The sequence below is a fragment of the Lontra canadensis genome, unplaced genomic scaffold (assembly GCF_010015895.1).
Source record: "Lontra canadensis isolate GAN:19392208 unplaced genomic scaffold, GSC_riverotter_1.0 scaffold210, whole genome shotgun sequence".
In the NCBI taxonomy this organism is placed as follows: Eukaryota; Metazoa; Chordata; class Mammalia; order Carnivora; family Mustelidae; genus Lontra; species Lontra canadensis.
The window spans coordinates 1230378-1247819 of NW_022631204.1; the positions used below are offsets into that span (position 1 = coordinate 1230378).

At 57.2% G+C, this 17442-nt stretch overlaps 1 protein-coding gene across 7 annotated transcripts; it reads left to right on the forward strand.

Annotated features, from left to right (window-relative positions):
• Positions 1-834: 834 nt before the first annotated feature.
• On the forward strand, positions 835-16283 carry ZMYM3 (zinc finger MYM-type containing 3). 7 transcript variants are annotated; one of them, XM_032848866.1, is made up of 25 exons: positions 835-900; positions 2308-2993; positions 3947-3990; positions 4311-4383; positions 4832-5126; positions 5390-5567; positions 5925-6143; positions 6438-6588; positions 6846-6961; positions 7143-7229; positions 7376-7526; positions 7749-7921; positions 8128-8293; positions 8968-9065; positions 9152-9314; positions 9595-9707; positions 9840-10014; positions 10172-10318; positions 10795-10898; positions 11220-11388; positions 11716-11867; positions 12572-12686; positions 13545-13799; positions 14569-14686; positions 14822-16283. In XM_032848866.1, exons 2-25 carry the CDS (start codon positions 2327-2329, stop codon positions 15012-15014), a joined length of 4122 nt encoding a protein of 1373 aa, XP_032704757.1. In that variant the 5' UTR covers positions 835-900; positions 2308-2326; the 3' UTR covers positions 15015-16283. The 7 variants fall into 7 exon arrangements, with proteins under 7 accessions (XP_032704757.1, XP_032704758.1, XP_032704759.1 ...); XM_032848867.1 differs by lacking the exon at positions 835-900 and adding an exon at positions 1087-1110; XM_032848868.1 differs by lacking the exon at positions 835-900 and adding an exon at positions 1380-1546 and having other exon boundaries at positions 4317-4383.
• The last annotated feature ends 1159 nt before the right edge of the window (positions 16284-17442 follow it).

Sequence of the window (17442 nt, forward strand, 5' to 3'; positions counted from 1 at the left end):
CCGGCCCGAGCCTCCTCTGGGATCTCAGACACTAAAAGCTCTCCAGCCCTCGGGGGTTGGAGGAGGAAAGTAGGGGGCGGGGACTGCAAAGTGCTCTAACTATAATGGGGACTGAGCAAGGATCCTGGCACACATATTTTTTTTTTTAAACCGGTAGGCCTAACGCTGTGCCCCCTCCCCCTAGCCCACTTCTCAAGCTTCAACCTCAGCCACACCCACATGCTAAGGACCATCCGGGAGCGGGAGGGGGGGTTTGGGGGGGGGGCGTGTGTGTGCGCGCGTGCGTGCTCGTGCATACGAGAGACAGAGACAGAGACTGAGACAAAAAGAGACTAGCAGAGAGAGAGAGAGGGAGGGAGAGAGTGCGCGCCAGAGAGAGAGCGAGAGAGAGGAGGAAAGAGACAAGGACAGAAAAAGGGAGGGAGGGAGGAAGAGAGAGGCACAGAGAGAGAAAGGAGGAAACGGAGCTGTTGGCCTCGGTGAGGAAAACTACTGGAGAGATAAATGCAGGGAGCTCCTGCAGGAAGACTCAGGGAGAAGATCCCAGAACTTACCCTAAGACCGTTGAGGGAGTGGGGGAGTGCCTTTGCAGGGCCTGGTTTTGGGGTCATCAGGCAGTAACGGTTACTGCATAGGCGTTGTCACTGAGCCAGAGCCATTTAACTCGCCCCAGGTGGCTGGAGACCAGGCTTAAGACACCCCACAACTATGACATTCAGAATGGTTAGGGGAGCACAAGGCTGCAGACAAGGGAAGGAGGGGCACGTGAGGGCTGGGTCCCTGCCTCCCCCCCCCCACTCCGCTGTCACTCATTACCCCAGAAGTCGCCCAGGGGGCGGGCCCCGGAGAGGTAGGGTTGGGGGGAGGGTAATCTTGGCAGGCGCCTGCTGCATGGCGTAGGTAGGGACTGTTGGGGGGGGGCGGACGCTGGGGGGCTGAACACGAGTGGGAAGCGAAGAGAGACACGGGGAGGGGGAGGGGACCGGGAACCATTTGAATGAGAGGAGGGGATCACGGGTAGAGTGGGCTCCAGGAGGTAGGGCGGGCACGGGTGTGACGGGGGGATGGTGGGAAGGGGGAGAAGACTCTTGAGCCAGGTAAGAGAAGCAGGTGCGTAGATCTATTTTTTGTGGGTTAGTGTACTCGGCCATTCCATGGAGAGGGGGTGCCGCCTTTCCCGAGGGCCGGCTTCAAAGCTCCAGAGGCTATCTTTTCCTCCTCAACTAACGGGGCCCCGGGCGGGGGCTCAAGCTCCATCTCCAGCGACTAGGCTCCACTCCGCAATTTCCAGGCGGCCACTGGGCTGGGAGTCTCGCGCCGGGGGCCGGCGCTGTCTCGCGAGCCCCCTCCACGAGCCAGCCAATGGGGTTGGTTGCTGGCGCCGCCCGCCCGCCTGGTGCAGAGCGCTGAGCGCTGTGAACGGCGCTGCCATTTAAAGGGGCCGCGACCCCTGTCCCGGCTGCTAGGGAGGGAGGTGGAGAACGAGCGCGGGGCCGTCGCTGTCTGCAGTTCTAGGCTTGTAGCCGTTACACTAACCCTGCCGCAGGTAGGGGTCGGGCCTCATCAAGCCGAACCGAACCTGCAGGCGGGATCTCGCAGTAGCCAGGAGGCGGGGGGGGGGGTCTAAGGAGAGATCGTAGCTCCAAAATGTCTTCCTGTAAATGCCTGAGGTGGGGGGTGGGCAACAGGAGAGGGAGGACTAGGGGAGCAATAGGAAGGGGGGACGGGGCTGAGGAAGTGGGCGACCCTGAAAGGTAACTGGGGGGGAGGGGTTAGGAAGGGCAGTTTGTGGGGGCGAAGGAAGAGCTGAGGGAGGACCTTGCAACGCGGGGAGGGGGGGTGGGGCCAGACAGGGTGGGTAAAGACTGGGGAGCTGGGGGGCTCCAGAAGAGAGGGGAGGGGATAGGAACTGAGACCGCGGGGGTGGGAAAGGCTCTTGGTGGCAGCGGTCCTAGGAGACTCTAAGGGGGCGTTCAGCCCGAGTTGGGGGGGGGAGTGAAAGGTAAGGGGGGAGGGGAACTTGGAGTTGCAGTGGGGTGGCGGGGGCAGGCGGGAGGGTGGAACGACGGACTGCTAGGCGAGTGTGGGCACAGGGCCAGGGCGGGGAACGCCTCTCCCCACAGGGGGCGCTGTATTGAGGGTGGGAGTGGTCATTCGGACTAAAGCCTGTGGAAATGCTTGTCGGTTGTGGTGGGGGCTGTTCAAGAGAAATCCAAGTGGATGATGGGGTGTGTCCCAGAACCTATATAAGAAGGCATTCTGGCGAAGACCACCTCTTCTGCCCCCTCTTCTACCCCTAATCTACAGCCCATATCCAGTCATCCTCATGGACCCCAGTGATTTCCCCAGCCCGTTTGACCCATTGACCCTGCCAGAGAAGCCCCTGGCTGGAGACCTTCCAGTAGACATGGAATTTGGAGAGGACCTACTGGAATCCCAGACTGCCCCAACTCGAGGATGGGCACCCCCTGGCCCTTCTCCATCCTCAGGAGCCCTGGACCTGCTTGATACTCCTGCTGGCCTGGAAAAAGACCCTGGAGTCCTGGATGGAGCCACTGAGCTGCTGGGGCTGGGGGGGCTGCTCTATAAAGCCCCCTCTCCCCCAGAGGTGGACCATGGTCCTGAGGGGACCCTTGCATGGGATGCAGGAGATCAGACCCTAGAGCCTGGACCAGGGGGCCAGACCCCTGAGGTGGTACCACCTGAGGCAGGGTCTGGGGCAAATCCCTCTTCACCGGAGGGGCTACTAGAGCCGTTGGCTCCAGATTCACTGATAACACTGCAGTCCCCCCATATTGAAGAGGAGGAGACCACCAACATAGCTACAGGGAGAAGGGGCTCCCCTGGGCAGGAGGAGGAGCTTCCCCAAGGGCAGCCACAGAGCCCAAATGGTCCCCCCAGCCCTTCAGTGGGAGAGACTCTGGGTGATGGAATCAACAGTTCTCAAACCAAACCTGGGGGCCCTAGCCCTCCTGCACACCCTTCCTTGCCAGGTAGGTTGTCTAATCAGCTGGAGAATCCAGGATGGTGAGAGGGTAGGGGTAAGGAGGGATGGTTGTGTGTTTGGAGAAGACGTAGGGGAGGAGGATATATAGAGAAGGAGTTGGGAGTTTGGAAGGGAGGATTTGGGGGGTGTGGCAAAGATGAAAGAAGGTAAGGGTGGAGAGGCAGCTCAGTGGTTGTGGGAGAGGAATAGGGGTGAGGTTTCAGGGCGTGGGTTGGGAAGAGTGGATTTGTTGGGAGAGGTTCCCCCCCTTTTTTTTTAACCCCAGTGGGCTGTTGGTGCCAACGTCCTTCCTTCAGAATTTGGAGAGGATGCCAGGCTTCTTGGTGCTAAGGTCTTTCCAGCTATTTTGTTCCAGAAGAGAGTGGGGTTTCTGGGTTTGATGAATGATAACTGGGTCCTGGAGCCACCAACAATATAGCGATTTAGGGGGAATGTAGAAACACAGGGCCTGGAATTGTGCCCTCATGGGGGGAGGCATAGCCTGGGCTTGAGGGGCTTTCTTTTCTCCCCTGTTCTGCCTCTCCCAGCTTGTGACCAGTGGCTTGGGGCTTATAGAACCACCTGAGTCCAGGGTAACCTATCCATACGTCAATGCTTCCTTTTCCCCTTGCTACCTTTGGGTGGTTGCATTTGGTTTTGTTAGTGAGCTAGAAGTCCTCTGATGGAAGGCATGTGTTACCTGCATTTCCTTAACTCTCAATGATTGGGACAGAAGGAGGGTGGGAAGGCTAGGATTTTTTTTTTTAATGGAGAATAGCTGCTCCCCTTAGTGCAGAGCTCGAGGTAACCCTGAGAGGGGCCCCAAGAAGCCACAGGCACTTGAGTTTTCCCTTTCAGTTTTGAGTAAGCCCTTCCCCAAGAATGGAGGCGGAGGTTGGGCCAGGGAGGGGGCGGTGAGGGCAAGCTCAAGATTTAGGCTGTTTTCTGCTTCCTTTGCAGGAGATGGCCTGACTGGGAAGGCGAGTGAGAAGCCGCCTGAGCGGGTGAGGGGGGGGAGGGGATTGGAAGGAGTCTGGTTCCCCCTGTAGCTCTGGGAAGGACAGACCCTTCATTTTCCCTCCCAGATGTTGTTCTGTGGAGGGTGTGTGTGAGGAGAGTTAGGAGGAGGGCGGGAGCTCTTGTGTCTCCTGCTTCTGAAGGAGTAAGTCCAGCCCCCTTTTCTTCCCTCCTCCTAAGGGCTGGGCCAAGGGTCCCTACTCTCCCTTCCCCCTCCCACCTCTGTACCCCCCCCCACCCTGCACTAGTGCAGCAGGCCCTTTAGCCTGCCCCTGGTGTCAGCTTTCCTCCCTCCGCTGTTTCCAAGGTACAGAAGAGAAGCGAGCGCGTTAGAAGAGTGGAGCCTCCGAAACCTGAGGTTGTGGATTCCACTGAGAGCAGTGAGTAGGACTTGAGGAAGTGTGACCGAGTGGGATGTGGCGGCCATGGATCTCCTGCACCCTGCAGAGTGTGAAGTGCCTGTTTCTGCTGTGGGTTGGCATGGGAACCAGGGGCAGTGGGGGAAATTGAAAACAAGAGCAATGAGAATGGAGTTTGCTATTTCAGCCGTGCCATCCCTGTCCTGAGTCTTCTCACTTGGAGCCCTCCTGTGCCCTCACTAGGCGATTATGGAGTGACTGAGAGAGAGTGACACCAGTGGCTTAAGATACCAGTATACTAGGGGTGGGGGTGGAAAGGCAGGAACCAGGGGGATGGGGATCCTGCCCCCGCCCCCGTCGCACTGGGGGATCCAGTATCCGCTGAGCTACCTGATGGGTTCAGAGGATGGCTGGAGACCTGGTCCGGTCCGGTTGCCTCTGTTCACTGCCCCTTTCCCCACTTCCTCAGTTCCCGTGTCAGATGAGGATTCTGATGCCATGGTAGATGACCCCAACGATGAGGACTTTGTGCCATTCCGGCCCCGGCGGTCCCCTCGCATGTCCCTCCGCTCGAGTGTGGCCCAAAGGGCTGGGCGCTCCGCAGTGGGCACCAAGATGACGTGTGCGCATTGCCGGACGCCACTGCAGAAGGGGCAGACTGCCTACCAGCGCAAGGGGCTGCCACAGCTCTTCTGCTCTTCATCCTGTCTCACCACTTTCTCTAAGAAGCCTTCGGGCAAAAAGACCTGTACTTTCTGCAAGAAGTACGTGAAGGTCTCCAGGTGCGGGGAGGGCAGGGAGCAGGCTGGGAGTAATGGCTGAGACAGAGACCGTGTTGGCAAGCACCTAGTGGAGCAGAACTGGGAGCCAGGCAGGTGAGGGAGGGGCCCCGAGGAGAGTAAGAGTAGTCGGGGGGCCCGTGGTCACCGGTCCCCGAGGAAGAGGGGGCGGTGGGAGCTGGTGAAAGGAGAGGGTAGTGCTGAGTGAATATCTGAACCTGTTTCACCCCCACCCCCACCCCCTCCAGGGAGATCTGGAACACCAAGGACTCGGTTGTGGCCCAGACTGGTTCAGGAGGCTCCTTCCACGAGTTTTGCACGTCCGTCTGTCTGTCCCTGTATGAGGCCCAGCAGCAGCGCCCAATCCCCCAGTCCGGGGATCCCGCCGATGCCACTCGCTGCAGCATATGCCAGAAGACCGGAGAGGTGAGGAAGCTCAATGGGGGCCGGATTTGCAGAGCCTGGCTGGCCCTGAGCTGCCCCTGCACTCCTGGGGCTGCAGGGGCCAGGCCCTGTGGAAGAGGGGAGTGTGTGGTGGGGGAGAGGCAGCCACCGTGAGGGAGCGTATTCAAGGATAGAGCTTCTCCAGGATGTACGCAGCCGGCCTTCCTTGCCTCCCAGGACCTCACCATCAAGTCGGCAGCCCGATATGCAGGTTGGGGGGTCCCTGGGCCCACTGTCTGCTGTGAAGGTCTAGGGTGAGGCGGGGTGGGCCGTCCTTGCTCCAGGGTGGGTGGTGGTGCCCAGGCCTCTGCTCAGGGTGTGCGTGTGTGTACACGACAGGTCCTGCACGAGGTCAGCAACGGCAGCGTGGTACACCGGCTCTGCAGCGATTCATGCTTCTCCAAATTCCGGGCCAACAAGGGACTGAAAACCAACTGTTGTGACCAGTGCGGGGCTTACATCTACACCAAGACCGGGAGCCCTGGCCCTGAGCTCCTCTTCCACGAGGGCCAACAAAAGCGGTTCTGCAACACAACCTGCTTGGGGGCGTACAAGAAGGTGGGGCCGAGGGAGTAGTGCATTAGAGGGCTGTGGAAGGGGGTGCGGTGCCCGGGTGACGAATAAAGGTGCCTGACGGGGTCGAGGGTCGGGAGGAATAAAACAAATAAAGGGGGTTTCAATTGTATCTGTTATGTTTTATTTTTGAAGCTGGCTGGTGGATACACAGGTCTTTGTTAATATCACCATCTCTACTTTTTTTGTATGCCTGAAATCTTTCATGTTTTAAACAATTTAACAAATAAAAGTGAAGGGACAAATCCAGCCTCAGCCTCTCCTTCCCCATCCTCACAGAAAAACACACGTGTGTACCCCTGTGTCTGGTGCAAGACCCTGTGTAAGAACTTTGAGATGCTATCACATGTGGATCGTAATGGCAAGACCAGCTTGTTCTGTTCCCTGTGCTGTACCACCTCTTACAAAGTGAAGCAGGCAGGGCTCGCTGGTAGGTGCAAAGCCCTCTTCTCTGAGACCCCTGCTGGCCTTCCTTCTACCTCCCGTACTCCCCTCTTCCAAAGTAACCCTTGCCGCCCGACCTCAGCCCCGGCCACGTCTTCCCATCTTCCCGTGGGTTTCCTGTTCCGCCTCTGCACTGCCTTACACCTTCTGTGTGCTCTCTCTGTCTCTCTCTTGCGCGTACTCTCTGTCTCTCTCTGTCTCTCTGTCTTTTTCTCTCTCTCTCCCTTTCTCTCTGTGCCCCAGGCCCTCCCCGACCCTGCAGCTTCTGCCGCCGCAGCCTCTCTGACCCCTGTTACTACAACAAGGTTGATCGCACAGTCTACCAATTCTGCAGCCCGAGCTGCTGGACCAAGTTCCAGGTACTCCCAACCCTGGACCAGGGATTAAAGAAGGGTGTGGTGACAGAGAAAGGGTACGAGAGTTGGGGGTAGGTAGGCCCTGGGCCCGAGCCAAGAGCAAGCCCGACTCCTCCCCCCCACCTCCCCACCCGCCCTGCCACCAACACCACGCACCTCCCTTACTTGTCTTCCTTCCCTCCAGCGCACAAGCCCCGAGGGGGGCATTCACCTGAGCTGTCACTACTGCCACAGCCTCTTCAGTGGCAAGCCTGAGGTCTTGGATTGGCAGGTAAGACCCCTGCCCCACCACTGTCCTGCCGCACAACCGAGCGCACAGCGGACGGACGGAAGTCTGCCCGAGGGGCTCTGGCCGCTGGGCCGTGGCCACCGCCGGATATCACGGCTCTGTCCTCCCACCCTGTGCCCTCATCTCAGGACCAGGTGTTCCAGTTCTGCTGCCGGGACTGCTGCGAGGACTTCAAGCGGCTTCGGGGGGTGGTGTCCCAGTGCGAGCACTGCCGGCAGGAGAAGCTCCTGCACGAGAAGCTTCGATTCAGTGGGGTGGAGAAGAGCTTCTGCAGTGAAGGTAAGGAGGCGGCCGAGGGGCAGGAGGCCCGTACCTCACCGCCGTAGAGGCCGGCAGGGAAGGCAGGAGGGCTGTGGGGTGAGGGCCTTGGGCTCCTCCGAAGGCTTCGGGCCCCAGAGGCTGTTGGGGCTTTTACTCGGACCCCCTCGAAGAGGTCGGCACTCGCAAGCCCCCGTGGCCATCTCTGTGTCTCCGGACTCCTCCCTCTTGCCCTCTCCCCAGGCTGCGTGCTGCTGTACAAACAGGACTTCACGAAGAAGCTGGGGCTGTGCTGTATCACTTGTACTTACTGCTCCCAGACCTGCCAGCGTGGGGTCACCGAGCAGCTGGACGGCAGCACCTGGGACTTCTGCAGTGAGGACTGCAAGAGCAAGTACTTGCTGTGGTACTGTAAGGTGAGGGGCACAGCATGGCGCGTTGTGGGGGCACCGTGTTGGGGGTGCTGCTGCACTGACTGCGGGGCTGTGGCCCATGTTTGGGGAGGGGGCTCTGGCTGGCCCAGGCTCTCAGTGGAGCAGAGCCCAGGGCTTGTCCCCGGGGCAGAGGGCCCAGCACTGTTTTAGGGAGGTGGGGCTGACCCTCCTCCGGTCGACCCCCTCAGGCTGCCCGGTGCCACGCCTGTAAGCGTCAGGGGAAGCTGCTGGAGACCATCCACTGGCGTGGGCAGATCCGCCATTTCTGCAACCAACAGTGTCTGCTGCGTTTTTACAGTCAGCAGAACCAGCCCAATCTGGACACCCAGAGTGGGCCTGAGAGCCTCCTGAACAGTGAGTCCCAGGCGGGGCAGCAGGGGGTGGGTGCCTACTCCATGAGAACCTGCCCAGACTCTTCTAACCCCAGGCCCAGTGTCTCCCTTCTCGCGCTCTGGTTTTCACCTCCACCTAGGCCAGAGCTCCTGGTGCCGTGCTCCCCTGCAGCTTCCTGGCCCGTGCAAGGACTAGGGGGAGCCTTGTTTAAAGGTTCTCCGAGTTCGAGTCCTCTGCGATTCTATGGAGGATGTATTCTTAGGGAAGGAACACCTTCCCAGGTGGGGCAGGCTTAGTGGGGGGCTGTGGGGGCTGTGGTTAGTTTTCCGAGAAGAGGAGTTGTCCTCGTAAGCTCTGCCTTTAGTGAGACTGAAGACTACTGTTTCTAGAATGTCCCCTCAGCCCCTCCACTGCTGCAGGGGTCCCAGGCTTCTGAGGGCCATCTGCGTGGAAGGTCTCAAAGTGTGGGTTCTTGGGGAAACTATTTTTTGATCTTCTTGGCAGCTGGGAGCCAAGTCTTCTTGGCCCCGGTCACTGGGGCCTAGAGAAGACGAGATCTGGGGTGGCGAAGAGAGGATAGTCTAGATAGGCCATTTGCATTTAGCACCCCTCTTTAACGGAGCTCTCCTGGGACAGGGACGAGGAAAACAGAGAGCACTTCCTCAGATGAGAGCATTCATTTGTTTGATCTCTAGGTCAGTCTCCTGAGTCAAAGCCCCAGACACCGTCTCAAACCAAAGTGGAGAACAGCAATACAGCGAAGACCCCAGAGGAAAATGGGAATCTGGGCAAGGTCAGGGCCGAAGCCAGAGGGGTGGATGGTCTCAGAAGGGGGGGCTCTGGTATGTTGGCGGCACGAACGTTCCTTTGTCTTTGCAGATCCCTGCAAAGACCCGATCGGCTCCCACCGCTTCCACCCCTCCTCCGCCCCCACCGCCCCCAGCAACACCCCGCAAAAACAAAGCTGCCATGTGTAAACCACTGATGCAGAATCGGGGGGTCTCCTGCAAGGTGGAGATGAAGTCCAAAGGAAGTCAAACAGGTGAGCTGGGGTACCTAGGTATCCGGGGCTACGTTCCATAGTCCAGGCCTCCAGCTATGCGCTTGGGAGCCGGACCAGGGGGTTTTGAGGCAGCTCATGTAGCATGGGCATGTTTGTCGTGGAACCAGAGAATTGTCTCTCAGCCTTCGGTGCAGGCGTGGGTTTGTGACACAAGGCGTGCATCAAAGCCTTTGGGGGTGATGAGCAAGCGTCCGACCCCAGGCCAGACATGACCAATCTCAGAGTGGGGGCTCTGAGAAGACCCCTTTCTTACCGGCAGAAGAGTGGAAGCCACAGGTGATTGTGCTACCCATCCCAGTGCCCATCTTTGTGCCAGTGCCTATGCATCTGTATTGCCAGAAAGTCCCGGTGCCTTTCTCCATGCCCATCCCGGTGAGTTTCACGGCCCTTCCTACTGCGGCCTCCTCTACCCTCTCAGGACTGAGACCTACCCTCCCCCTTGCCAGCGGCGCCTCACCCGGGCCGCTCCACTTCTTGGTGTCTAGTTGGGACTTGTGCCTCCAGGTGCCTGTGCCCATGTTCCTGCCCACCACCTTGGAGAGCACAGACAAGATTGTGGAGACCATCGAGGAGCTGAAGGTGAAGATCCCTTCCAACCCCTTGGAAGCCGACATCCTGGCTATGGCCGAAATGATTGCCGAGGCTGAGGAGTTAGACAAGGCCTCATCTGACCTTTGTGGTATGCCACAGACAGCGGTGATGTGGGACACAGGGTGCAACCCACCTGTCTCGGCCCTTGGGGGTGGAGCGTGGTGATTTTGGTGCCTTGGCAGGACTGGGGAGTAGTTGGGGTCGGGCCCTAGGCAGGAGTGTTGGTTACCTTTTCTGCCTCCCAGATCTTGTGAGCAACCAGAGTGCAGAGGGGCTTCTGGAAGACTGCGACCTCTTCGGGCCAGCTCGAGATGATGTCTTGGCCATGGCTGTCAAGATGGCCAATGTCCTGGATGAGCCTGGGCAAGATTTAGAGGCTGACTTCCCTAAGAGTGAGTAGGATGCAAAGTGTGTCCAGGGAGTCCAGGAGGACCCTTTGTGCCATCAGGCGAGGAGTGACCCTCGTGGCCTGAGCATGACCCTAAACAGTGCTCCTTGGGACCCTATGACAGAAGGCTCACGCAGGGACCAGTGACAGAGATCCCAGGATAGGCGCGCTATTTTATGGCTGTGTCTTGTTTGTTTTTTCCAATCATGGCAAAAAAGCGTGACCTGAGATTTACCATCTTACCCGCATTTAAGTACAAAGTTCCATAGTGTTACTAGCATTCACATCGTTGGGAGCTTTGGTGTCTGTGTGCCTCTGAGTGTGTTCTTGGTACAGCTTTGCCAGTTCCTACTGCGTACGGTGAAGCCATGTGGGAGGCTCACCTCCCATGCATGTGGCCAAGTAGGAGGGGTAGGGTAGGAGCATTACTGGGTTGAGATCTGAAAACCTTGATTTCTTCTTCCTTTCTGCTCTTAACAGATCCTTTGGACATTAACCCCAGTGTAGACTTCCTCTTTGATTGCGGCCTGGTAGGGCCCGAGGATGTGTCTACTGAACAAGACCTTCCCCGCACCATGAGGAAGGTGAGGGCTAGGGTGCTGAACCCATGGCAGAGGGAAGGGGCCCAAGGGACTCAGGGGAGTGTCTCGTAGCCAAGCCAGCAGCCTTAGTTTGACTTCCCTGCCCTCCTGTCTCTCCCATGGTGAGTCCTGAGACGCAACCAAACTTTCTCTGTCCTCAGTTCATGAGGTCATCAGGGCTGTTTCTGGGGCTCTGCGCTCCGGCCGCTTGCCTTGTTCTGACGTCAGTCTCCTGGTTCTGCGGCGGTCAGCACTGTCCCACCTAGCTTCCATGGTGCCCCTGGCCTTGCCCCAGCCACGCCTGTCCTTTCTCTCCCCTTCCAGGGTCAAAAGCGGCTGGTGCTTTCGGAGAGCTGTTCCCGGGACTCCATGAGCAGCCAGCCTAGCTGTACTGGCCTTAACTATTCATATGGTGTCAATGCTTGGAAGTGCTGGGTGCAGTCAAAATATGCCAATGGAGAAACGAGCAAGGGGGATGAGCTGCGTTTTGGCCGTAGGTTGCGGCGGAGGGAGGGTACCCTCTAAGGAGGAGAGTGGGGAGAGGGAGAGGAGGAGGAAGAGGGCCAGGGCTGTGATTCAGCTGAGGATGTGATGGTGTCTGGGAGTGATAAGGCTGTGATCACCGAAGGGTGTCCTGTGAAGATGGGGAGGGGCTGCCTAGGTTTCAAGGCTGAGGGCTCTTTTTTTTTTTTTTTGGCAATGGGTGGGTTTGTGCTAGAGCTGGATGCGACTGAGGGATGAAGGGATTAACAATGGAGAAATGAAATTCTCCGCATAGAGCGTTCTTAATCCCATCCACCTCTACTGCACATCCCTGCAGCCAAACCGATGCGCATCAAAGAGGATATTCTGGCTTGCTCTGCTGCCGAACTCAACTACGGCCTGGCCCAGTTTGTGAGAGAAATCACTCGACCCAACGGTGAACGATACGAACCCGACAGTATCTACTATCTGTGTCTTGGCATCCAACAGGTACCCCTTGCACGCTGCCTCATTGGCCATCACCCTCGGCAGAGCAGGCAGGGTCCCACCAGAAATGGTCCTGTCCTGCTCACTGTGCCCCACCCTGTCTCCTACCCTGAGCAGGTCCCCTCAGCAATTCTCAGACCCTTCTAAGAAGGGAAGGGTGGGCGGACCTGGGTTCCTTGAGTGTTGGGGGTGGTTAGTTCCCACAGGGAGAGGTCGGCCATGTGTCTTGTGATGAGGGGGGCTGGGTTGGTGAAGAACCAGCTATGACATATCTCTTCCAAAACGCCCTCCTCTTCTAGCAAGGTCCCAGCACCTCGGAGTGGTGGGCATCCCTGGGGAAGAGCACCCGGGGTCACATAACCCAGCAGCCGTTTCCCACTGCCTCCTCATTACCCAGGTCAACAAGCCTGGGGCCTTCGGCATCATGTCTTTCCTTTAGAACCTAAAATAGAGCACTTTTATTTAAAGATTTTATTTATTTATTTGACAGAGGGAGGGAGAGAGCACAAGCAAGGGGAGCAGCAGAGGGAGAGGGAGAAGCAGACTCCCCACTGAGCAGGGACTTCCCCCGCCCACCCCCTGATACAGAGTTCTATCCTAGGACCCTGGGATTATGATCTGAGGTGAAGGCAGATGCTTCACTGACTGAGCCACCCAGGTGCCCCAGAGTTTAGCTTTTTTATGTGCATTTGGTTTTCTTTCTTTAGTACTTGCTGGAAAATAACCGAATGGTGAACATCTTCACGGACCTTTACTACCTGACTTTCGTTCAAGAACTCAACAAGTCTCTGAGTACCTGGCAGCCCACGCTCCTCCCCAACAGTAAGGGACGGGGACTTAGCAGTCCCTCTGCCCTTTCCTCCGGTCTTTCAATGCGCCATTCCAAGAGTTCTGGGCTCTTTGGTCTACTACTCTTCACCAAGACTCAGAGGGCAGGAGTTACGGACCTGGGGGCCTCATGGTTCAGAGCTAGGGGCCCAGGGTCCCCGTCCTTGAACCTGACTTAGGTCTGACTAGCTGTCTCTGGGTCTGAGGAAGGTGGTCTGGGTTTGGTCGGTAAGCACTGAAAGAAAAGAAGACATTGTGGAACTCGCTGAGGTTTACATCTGCCTACTTGTAACTTGAGGGTGGCAAGAGAAGCTCCAAATGCAGGTGGAAACCTTAAAAAAAATCGGTTTGGCGTGCCTGGGTGGCTCAGTTGGTTGGGTGTCTGTTTTTTTTTTAAGATTTTATTTGTTTATTTGGGGGGGCAGGGGGAGAGAATGGGGAGAAGGGCAGGGGAGAGAGAGAGAGAAGCAGACTCCCTGCTGAGCAGGGAGTCCCCTGTGGGGCTCCATCCCAGGATCCCAGGACTGTGATCCGATTCTTAACTGACTGAGCCACCCAGCCACCTCCCCCTAGTGTCTGACTCTTTATCTCAGCTCACGTCCTATCTCAGGGTCGTGAGTTCAAGCCCCCCACGCTGGGCTCCACGCTGGGCGCACAGCCTACTTCAAAACCAAACCCAACCCAGCCCCACCGTCTACTCTGGCAGAGCGCCAGGGCTTCATCTGTGGTGGCTGCTTCCCTGGACAGGGACGGTGCCAGACATGCTTGTGAGCAGGACATCCGGGGATCAGAGGTGGTCAGGTGTGGGCGGGCGATCCCCTCTGACTGGCATCTCCTCCCCAACCGTTGCAGATACGGTGTTCTCCCGGGTGGAGGAAGAGCACCTCTGGGAGTGTAAGCAGCTGGGGGTGTACTCGCCCTTCGTCCTCCTCAACACTCTCATGTTCTTCAACACGAAGTTTTTTGGGCTACAGACAGCCGAGGAGCACATGCAGCTCTCCTTCACCAATGTGGTGCGGCAGTCCCGCAAGTGTACCACCCCTCGGGGCACCACCAAGGTGGTGAGCATCCGCTACTATGCCCCAGTCCGCCAGAGAAAAGGGCGAGGTACGAGGCTGCCCCCCACTCTTATCTTTACCCCCTCTGCTTGCCTCACCACCAGCCCAGCCCTCTCCTCCACTTCCCCACCCCTCCATGCCCCTGCTGGCAAAGCAGGTGTGGACAGCTGGCCAGTGGCTCTTGCATCCGTGGGAGGTCGCCCAGCTGCCTGTGTCCTAACTCATCTCATTTCCAGGCAGTTTCCTTTTTTTAGGGGATGGCGGACAGGTAGGAAGCCATTGGGTGTGCTCGGCTGTGGGGGAGAGTTGATGCCCGTGGAAGGGAGACTCTCCCTGGCTCCTTGCTCTTGGGCATGACAGAAACCACACCTTGCTTTCTGCTCTGGGTCCTGGAGTCCTGGCCCCTCTGTGTGCAGTCACCGAGGTCACTGCCCCAGACCCAAGCCTCCCCCTGGATTCATGTCCCAGGGGCCGGGACTGTGGCCATTTCTTTGTCCTGGAAGGCCAGCCCAGCCTTGCAGGGTCAGGCCTGTTTTGGAGAATGTGCGTATCACTTCTGAGATTACTTCTTTGGGGAATCTGTTTGGGGGAGATCATAAAAAGAGGTTTTGGCAGTGAGAACCAGGGAGGCCTGCAGAGTGACACCCCCCACACACATACACACAGGACATTTACTTGTCACCAACTCTCCTGCCTTTATTTCCCTCTGAGACTGTACTGGGCGTCCCTAGGCCTTCTGTGCCCTGGACGTCGCTTTTGGAAGGTGGTTCATGAGCACTGTGCTTTTAACCACTCTGGGTCACTTGCCTCTTCTGCAGACACGGGGCCTGGGAAACGGAAGAGAGAAGACGAAGCCCCTATCTTAGAGCAGCGTGAAAACCGCATGAATCCCCTCCGCTGCCCGGTCAAGTTCTACGAATTCTATCTCTCCAAATGGTGAGTTGGAGGCTATGCAGGAATGACGTTAGCATGGGGACCCCAGGGGTCTACTTTGCCCCACATTGATCTCTGTCCTCCCCCCGCCCCCCTGCCACCTTCCCCGCCTCCCACTCCCCTTCCCCATCATCGCAGTCCCGAAAGCCTCCGGACTCGCAACGATGTCTTCTACCTGCAACCCGAGCGGTCGTGCATCGCGGAGTCCCCTCTCTGGTATTCCGTCATCCCCATGGACCGCAGCATGTTGGAGAGTATGCTCAATCGCATTCTGGCTGTGCGTGAGATTTATGAGGAGCTGGGTCGTCCTGGGGAGGAAGACCTGGACTGAGCCTGCGTGCTAGCTGTGTCTGTCTCTCACACCGACACCTGGCCTGGGGTCGCGTCCCGCAGGGCGCCTGGCCCGGGAACCAATGCTACTCATTTGAAAGGGCCCTTGACTGCCCTCCTCCGTCCCCTGCCTTCCCTAGGAACCCCTGGCTTTTACCTCCTTCCATTACCACTTGACAACCCCAGGGTCCCAGTCCTCTCTCCCCAGGGGCTGGGCTCCCAGTGATGGGCAAAACCCAGCGAGGCCACTGTCTTTACGCTTCAGAGTAAACCCCGTTCTCCTGGGGCCAGACTCTGGATGGAGTGTTGATAGCTCTGGTGATCCTGTTGGCTTTGGGTTTCCTGACCCATCCCACGTAGGTAAAGCTCCCTGTTCCTAGGTTCGGCCAAGGAAAGAAACCCAGCTGCCTTCTCTGCCCTGTGCTCACTCCCTTCTCTGCTCTTCCCCGGCACCATGCTGGAGGGTCTTCTACGAAAGATCTGAAAGTAATGAGGGGACCCCCTACCTATGACATGGAGCTTAGATGCTCTTCCCCTCCCGTGAGATAACTGGTGGTTGGAACCCCCTTGCCACTGTATCCCCCCTTCCCACCCCTGCAAGCACCGACCCCTGGTGCTGCACGTTTGAAACCCCCCAAATGCTTTCTTTCCCTCAAAGGCAGAGAATGACTCTAAGTATGGGGAGCCGACTCCTGTCCCCTTGGTTTATGTGTTTGTCTTTCTCTGCCATCTTAGGTTGGCATGAGCCATGGTGTCAACATGCTTAGCCCCCTTCTGTAACTGCCTCCCTCTAGTTCAATGGACAGAGTTTCCCAAGGCAAAAAACTACCTTCTGACTGGGACTGGGGCTGGGTTCCCCGCTTTTGTTCTTGCCCCATCCTAAGAGCCAGGCCAAGCCTGTGGGGGCCCCAGGTCGTGCAGGATGGGATCTGTGGTCAAAGAACAGGCAAGGAGCTATGGGCAGGGGTCCCACCCCCGCTGCTGACAGCTCTCTTCCCCACCTTGCCTTTGTAGTTCCAGAAAACTTTTAGTGTCCAGCGAAGGGGTGCCCAGTTCTTTCCCTGTTGGCTTTGCAGTTCCCCAGCCTCCTTTTTGTGTTTTTATAACTGTCACCAGTTTAGCCACTGTTTAAATTGTATATATTGTTCTGAGGCGCCTGGCCTGTCCCTTCCGTGAGCCATGCCCACCCTTGTGTTGTAGTGAGAAGCTGTTGTCACGACTAACCTTCTGTCTCTGGAATTGTTTGTTTCAAATAAAGAGTTAAAATTGTCTTTTGCCTTCTCTGGGGGAGGGAGAGCAGCGTCTGGTGCAGCGAGGGATACAGAGGACCAGTGCTAGACAGCTTCAAAGCTCTTGAGGGGTGAAGAAGTAGGGGTGTCCTGCCCTAGTCTAAGAATCATTTTTGCTTGCCTTGCTGAAGGAATCCACTAGGAATACAGTCCTCTTTATTACGGGTTTCCAAATACTTATGGGGGAAAAAAAAATCAATTTAGCAGCTCTCCGTTAAGGACCTACTATGTCAAGGACCTCAGATTACATGCTTCAGAGAAGACAAAGATTAATTAGACCCGGATCCTATCCCCAGCAGGCTCCCAGGCTGCAAGGGAAGACAGACCCGTGCACAGTTCTAAGACTGGCAGAGTGAAATAAATACATCCAGTACTTTGGGAGAACAGAGGAATAAGGAACTCATTTCCAGTTTATGGGGAGGTGTGTGCGGTAAGTTCACTGAGGGCGATGGCATTTGACCTGGGCCTCCGTAAGTGGGAGGGGTTGGGGGGCTCCACCCAATCAAAGCCACAGGGAAGGGAAGTGCGAGAGCGACAGGATCTAATCTGTTCTTTAGGGAGGAGACCACCCCGACAACACTATAAAGGATGGGGGGTGGGGGCAGGTAAGAATGGGGGGCTGGTAGAGTCTGGGCCTTCATGCGTGCAATGGGGATAACATAGGAAGAGAGGCTGGATTCAGATATTTCAAAGTTAAATCTGCAGGATCTGGGGGAGAGGGAGGAAGTGAGCGTGAATCCGAGGTTTCTAGCCTTGCTGGTTGGAGAGTGGTGGTTCTGTTTTTGTTTCTTTGCCGGAGAGTAGGAGTAGGACGGGGTTGGTAACAAGTGGAGGTTTTGGTCATGTTGGGTTTGAGACTCTCCTGAGACACCTCTGTGCTGGAGAACACCCAAACTTGACTTTCTACTCAAAGCTCCACCACTTAGACCTGGACAGTCCTGCCTTTTTGAGCCTCACCTTAAAAATGCAATCATATCCTTGCCACAGCTTTCCCAGAGAACCGTTGCAAAGGCCACACAGGAAAATGGACCCGGAATAACAGTATCAGGGCACCTGGGTGGCTCAGTCGGTGAAGAATCCCACTCGATTTCGGCTCAGGTCACGATCTCGGGGACATGGGATAGAGCCCCATGTTGGGCT